The 6,916-nt window shown below is 45.1% G+C and overlaps 1 protein-coding gene across 1 annotated transcript in view; it reads left to right on the top strand.

The window, feature by feature from the left end:
* LOC128635301 (caseinolytic peptidase B protein homolog) overlaps positions 1–6,416 on the top strand; it is a 34,502-nt gene extending 28,086 nt beyond the window's left edge. The window contains exon 4 of the mRNA XM_053687483.1: positions 6,301–6,416. Within this exon, the coding sequence (XP_053543458.1) occupies positions 6,301–6,401 (101 nt within the window). The 3' untranslated portion in view covers positions 6,402–6,416. The remainder of the gene's footprint in view (positions 1–6,300) is intronic.
* The last annotated feature ends 500 nt before the right edge of the window (positions 6,417–6,916 follow it).

The raw sequence follows: 6,916 nt of genomic DNA, 5'->3' as shown, positions 1-6,916 counted from the left end.
TCACGCTGAATAATCGGTTATGGGTATCAGCCGATATCACTCCGAATAATCGCTTATCAGTGGATATCACTCTGAATAATCGCTTAACGGTGGATATCACTCCGAATAATCGCTTATCGGTGGATATCACTCCGAATAATCGCTTATCGGCGGATATCACTCCGAATAATCGCTTATCGGTGGATATCACTCTGAATAATCGGTTATGGGTATCGGCCGATATCACTCTAAATAATCGCTTATTGGTGGATATCACTCTGAATAATCGCTTATCGGTGGATATCACTCTGAATAATCGGTTATTGGCCGATATCACTCTGAATAATCGGTTATTGGCCGATATCACTCTGAATAATCGGTTATGGGTATCGGCCGATATCACTCTGAATAATCGGTTATGGGTATCGGCCGATATCACTCTGAATAATCGCTTATCGGTGGATATCACTCTGAATAATCGCTTATCGGTGGATATCACTCTGAATAATCGGTTATCGTATCGGCCGATATCACTCCGAATAATCGGTTATCGGTATCGCCCGATATCACTCTGAATAATCGGTTACGGGTATCGGCCGATATCACTCTGAATAATCGGTTATGGGTATCGGCCGATATCACTCTGAATAATCGGTTATGGGTATCGGCCGATATCACTCTGAATAATCGGTTACTGGTATCGGCCGATATCACTCTGAATAATCGGTTACGGGTATCGGCCGATATCACTCCGAATAATCGGTTATCGGTATCGGCCGATATCACTCCGAATAATCGGTTACGGGTATCGGCCGATATCACTCCGAATAATCGGTTATGGGTATCGGCCGATATCACTCCGAATAATCGGTTATGGGTATCGGCCGATATCACTCTGAATAATCGGTTATGGGTTTTGGTGAAATTCAGTCGAGTCTTAATGTTCTTCTGGGTCAGCAGTGGTTTTCTCCTCACCACTCCTCCACGGAGCCGTTTTCCCCCAGAGTCTTTCTGATAGTGGAGTCATGAACAGTGACCTTTATTGATGCAAGAGAGGCCTGTAGGTTCTTTGATGTTGTCCTTGGCTCTTTTCTGACTTGCTGGATGAGTCGTTGCTGTGCTCTTGGAGGAGTTTTGGAAGGTCGACACTTCTGGGAAGGTTCACTACTGTGCAGAGTTTTTCCATTTGGAGATAACGGCTCTCGCTGTGGTTCTTTGGAGTCCCAGAGCCTTTGAAATAGTTTTGTAACCCTTCCCAGACTGATGTATTTCAATCATCTTCTTCCTCATCAGTTCTGAATTTCTTTCAGTGTTACCTTTTAACCAACTTCATGCCGTTGAGAAAGTTCTATTTAAGTGTAGATGTGATTGAACAGGGTTTGCAGTAATCAGGCCTGGTTACGTCTAGTCCAGCTACTTCATTTAAAAACTGTATTGTGTTTACTCAGGTTGCCTTTATCTTAGATCTGATGGTGATGATAGTATTTTAGTGTGTAGAATATTGTGATGTATTTTATGAATGAATGAATGCCTTTTATTGTCACTATACATATGTACAATGAAATTAAGAGCCACTCCTTTTTGCTCCGTGCAAACATGTACATTCAATACACAAGAAGAATAAACAGATAATACACAGACAAATAAACAAGATAAATAAACAAAATAAATAAACAAGATATACAAGATATGCAAGATAGATATGCAAGATAGATATTGGGGTGGATGGGGGGGGTACTATGAAATGCACAGTTTGAGACAATATATACATATGCTGTGAACTCAGTACATGTATTTGTTTATAATGGTAATAGCTTTCGGGAAGAAACTATTCTTAAATCTACTAGTCCTTGTTTTGATGCACCTGTAACGTCTCCCTGAGGGCAACAGATTGAACAGATCAAAGCCAGGGTGAGAACTGTCCTTAATGATGGTTTTTCCTCTGCTGAGGCAACGGGAAGTGTAAATATCCATCAGGGAGGGGAGAGAGCAGCCAATGATCTTCTGTGCTGCTCTTACTACTCTCTGAAGCCTCTCCCTGTCTGCTGCGGTGCAGCTACCGTACCACACCGTGATACAGTATGTCAGCAAGCTCTCGACGGACGAGCGGTAGAAGATCAGCAGATTGGAGTCCAGATTGTACTTCCTGAGAACCCTCAGGAAGTGTAGCCGCGTTTGAGCCTTCTTGATAACCGCTGTGATGTTGTCCGTCCAGGAGATGTTTGCAGAGATAAGGACGCCAAGAAACCGGACGGTGTGGACCTTCTCCACACACTCACCATTAATGAAGAGGGGGGCCAGCTCCGTGTTGTGTTTTCTGAAGTCTACAATAAGTTCCTTGGTTTTCTTGGTGTTTAGAGTCAGATTGTTCTTTGAACACCAGGCTGCCAAGTTTAGGACTTCCTCTCTGTAGGCTGCCTCCTCTCCTTTTGAGATGAGTCCGACCACTGTGGTGTCGTCAGCAAACTTGATGATAAGATTATTGTTGTAGACTGGTCTACAGTCATATGTTTAGAGACAGTACAGGAGGGGGCTCAACACACAGCCCTGTGGAGAACCTGTGCTCAACGTGGGTGTGGAGGAGAGGTGGGTTCCGAGTCTCACTGTCTGGAACCGGTTGGTGAGAAAGTCCTTTATCCAGGCACACGTGAGGCGGGGGAGGCCAAGGGTGACCAATTTGGTGACGAGAATGTCCGGAATTATTGTATTAAAAGCCAAACTGTAATCCACAAAAAGCATCCAGACGTAGCTCTGTTGCTGCTCTAGATGTCTCAACACGTAGTGGACAGCTACGGCGATAGCATCCTCTGTGGATCTGTTTGCACGATAAGCAAATTGAAAAGGATCGAAATCTGGGGGGAGGTAGTCCCTGATGTGCTGAAGAATCAATCTCTCAAAGCACTTCATGATAACTGGAGTGAGGGCCACAGGACGATAATCATTCAGGCTAGTGGTGGGTGACTTCTTTGACACTGGAATGATTGTGGCTGATTTTAGGCAGGCCGAGATGACTGCATGGGCCAGGGAGAGATTGAAGATTCTGGTAAAGATGTGGGCAAGCTGGTGGGCACATGATCTGCGCACGTTACCAGGTACACCGTCTGGGCCAGCAGCCTTCCTGGGGTTCACTGCCAGAAACATCCGTCTAACATCGTGTTCCCTCACAGTAAGTAGAGTGGTGCAGGAACCAGGAGGGGATGGAGGCAGGGCTGGACTGGTACGGGGGCCAGATGAGGGTGGAGGTGGGGCTGGAGCAGATGAGTGCTGTTGTTGTGATGTTTCAAAGCGAGCAAAGAAGCAATTTAGCTCTTCTGCCAGAATCGCACTCAGGTCTCCTGTTGTCGCCTCACGGCCTCTGTAGTTCGTGATGTTCTGTATGCCCTGCCACACCTCTCGTTTATTTTTTGCTGGACAGGTGGGACTCTATGCTCCTCTTATAGACCGCCTTAGCTTCCTTAATACCACCTTTCAGATTGGCACGAGCGGCTCTGTACAGAGCTCTATTACCAGACCTGAAGGCAGCGTCGTGGGCTTTGAGTAGTGTGCGGACCTGTTTGGTCATCCATGGTTTCTGGTTTTGGAAAACCCGAATGTTTTTGTCCACAGTCACATTTCCGATACAGAACTTGATGTAGTCCAGTACCGTTCCTGTTAATGTTTCTAGCTCTTGATGTTCAAACAAATCCCAGTCTGTCTGTTCGAAGCAGTCCTGTAGTTTGCAGAATGCATCATCAGGCCAGGTGGTAACAGTCTTTATAGTGGTCTTGACAGTGTCTGAGGGGGGTGTAGGCAAGGGAGAGCAGGAGGGAGAGATGGTCTGATTGGCCGAGGTGGGGGAGAGGTATGGCTCTATACGCGTGCTTAATGTTGGAGTAAACATGATCCAGAGTGTTCGCCCCTCTAGTAAAACACTTAAAATGTTGATAGAATTTCGGGAATACAGTCTTCAAGTTCGCCTTATTAAAGTCTCCTGCAATTATGTGAACACCGTCGGGGTAAGCCCGCTGCTGTTCGTTTATGGTGTTCAACAGGAGAGAGAGCGGCGTGTTCACATTGACGTCGGGTGGAATATACACAGCCGTGATAATCACCACTGTTAGCTCTCTCGGTGGAAAAAAGGGCCGACATCTTAAGGACATGTACTCGAGGTCAGGGGAACAATGTTTGTCTATCATTGTTCCGTTGTTACACCAATTCTCATGTACATACATACAGAGCCCCCCCCCTCTGCTCTTACCGGAGTCCTCAGTCCTGTCCCAGTGAAGCATAGTACGACCTGCTAGCTGCATGCTAGCATCGGGTATCCTCGGATGAAGCCAGGTTTCAGTAATAATCAAAACACAGCAGTCGGGAACGTAGCGATTTCCAGCTAGTTGTAATTCCAAGTTGTCGATTTTATTCACTAGGGATCTGGCATTGGAGAGAAACAGGCTCGGTAAAGGTGGCTTGTGTGCTTGTTTTCTTAGCCTTAGCATAATACCGGACCTGCATCCCCGCTTTTGCTTCCTCTCCCTCCTCCGTCTGCGCCGCCTTCTGGACCCGACAACAATCCACGGAGAGCCCGGCAATCTCGCTATGTCGTCTGGGATGTTGTGCGTGTGATGAAACATTCTCGTAATAGGTATGCGGTGTTGGTCCCCAATATCCATAAGGTTCTGACTTGTATAGCGGATGTTCGTGGAACCGATAATGCTCAAACAAGTAATAAAGAAATAATACAAAAACAACGAAAAAGAGCACTGGAAAGGAGAGCCGTGAGCCGCAGCAACTGTGTGCGCCGCCATCTTGGATCTAATGCATCCTAAGTGGAAACCTGAGATCGAACCTTATAATCGATCATCACATAATTACCCATGCCCTTAAACTCGTGCAATCTGAGCAGGTGTTTGTTGTTATTATTATTATTATTATTATTATTATTATTATTACTGTTACCATGGGGCCTTTTGTAACTTTACATGGCTACATCTGCCCACGCAGACACACACATGCACGTACAGACACACACACACACACACACACACTCACACTCCTCGACCTCGAGGTCCTTTGACCCTGTTACCCCCCAAAAAACGAACAATCTGCTCATTCATTATATATTTATTTCTGTCTCCTTTTACTTGAACACACACACACACACACACTGGTTGTTATGGCAACGGTGCGTTATCGTAGCCCTTGTTCCTGAGGCACCTCTGCCGGATCCATGCTAACACGATTAGCTGGCTGCAGCAGGGTGCAGGCTAATGGAATTAGCGTTGAGCTAATGGTGGACCGGAGAGAGAGAGGGAGAGGGCAGAGAGGGGAGGGGTGTGTGTGTGTTCGTGCGTGCGTGTGTGTGTGTGTTCGTGCGTGCGTGTGTGTGTGTGTTCGTGCGTGCGTGTGTGTGTGTGTTCGTGCGTGCGCGTGTGTGTGTGTGTGTTCGTGCGTGTGTGTGTTTGACCCTGTGTGAGTTTCAGACATGTTTCAACAAAATTTTGTAACTTTTATCCAAAAAACAAAAAGTGAAATTATTTCCTTCGTTACTGAGGTTTATCGTTATTCAGCTTCACGTCACTCACACGTGTGAAAATCAGCACACGTGTTCATCTTACATTTATTAAACACCATCAGGAGGGATTGAGTGTTTGTGTTTTATTGATAATCTGTGTGAAACATTCGAGTTGATATGAATATAATTTCAGAATTTTCTGATCTAGTACGAGTCTGAGCGCTGATTAAAGAAATCTCTTTTCTATTCACACTCTTTTCTTTTTTTCTCTCTCTTCACTTCTCTCTCAATTCTTTTCTCTCTTCTCTCTCTCTTCTCTTCTCCCTCTTCTCTTCTCTCTCTTCTCTTCTCTCTTCTCTTCTCCCTCTTCACTTCTCTCTCAATTCTTTTCTCTCTTCTCTTCTCCCTCTTCACTTCACTTCTCTCTCAATTCTTTTCTCTCTTCTCTCTCTCTTCTCTTCTCCCTCTTCACTTCTCTTCTCTCTTTTCTCTTCTCTTTTCTCTTCTCTCTTCTCTTCTCTCTGTTCACTTCTCTCTGTTCACTTCTCTCAATTCTTTTCTCTCTTCTCTCTCTTCACTTCTTTTCTCTCTTCTCTTCTCTCTCTTCACTTCTCTCTCTTCACTTCTTCTCTCTCTTCTCTCTCTCTTCACTTCTCTCTTCTCTTTTCTCTCTCCTCTTTTTCTCTTTATTTTTGCTGTCTCTCTCTGTTTTCTCTCTTTCTCTTGTTCATGCACAGTGTTCACATCATCTCAGTAAGACAGTAAGTGTAATTATTTACAATTTTGTAGTTATAATAATATAAGCCCCGCCCCCTGTCTCCCCCTCACAGCGATCAGGAGGAAGGAGAATGGCTGGTATGATGAAGAACATCCGCTGGTCTTCCTCTTCCTCGGCTCTTCAGGAATTGGTAAACAGTTCAACTTATTTTAATTCCTCTTTGTTTTATTACACCCTGATACAGTTTCACCCAAAAAGAACTTTACATTTTTCAAATGTAAACATAACCCTTTCACACTATTACACGCTTCATTACGTGCTTCATTACGCGCTTCATTACGCGCTTCATTACGCGCTTCATTACGCGCTTCAATACGCGCTTTATTACACGCTTCAATACGCGCTTTATTACGCGCTTTAATACGCGCTTGAATACGCGCTTGAATACGCGCTTTATCACGCGCTTTATCACGCGCTTGAATACGCGCTTTATCACGCGCTTTATCACGCGCTTTAATACGCGCTTTATTACACGCTTCAATACGCGCTTTATTACGCGCTTTAATACGCGCTTGAATACGCGCTTGAATACGCGCTTTATCACGCGCTTTATCACGCGCTTGAATACGCGCTTTATCACGCGCTTTATCACGCGCTTTAATACGCGCTTTATTACGCGCTTTAATACGCGCTTTATTACGCGCTTTAATACGCGCTTTATTACGCGC

The sequence above is a fragment of the Ictalurus punctatus genome, chromosome 17 (genome assembly GCF_001660625.3).
Source record: "Ictalurus punctatus breed USDA103 chromosome 17, Coco_2.0, whole genome shotgun sequence".
Classification (NCBI taxonomy): Eukaryota; Metazoa; Chordata; class Actinopteri; order Siluriformes; family Ictaluridae; genus Ictalurus; species Ictalurus punctatus.
This window is presented reverse-complemented; position numbering and strand designations above follow the sequence as displayed.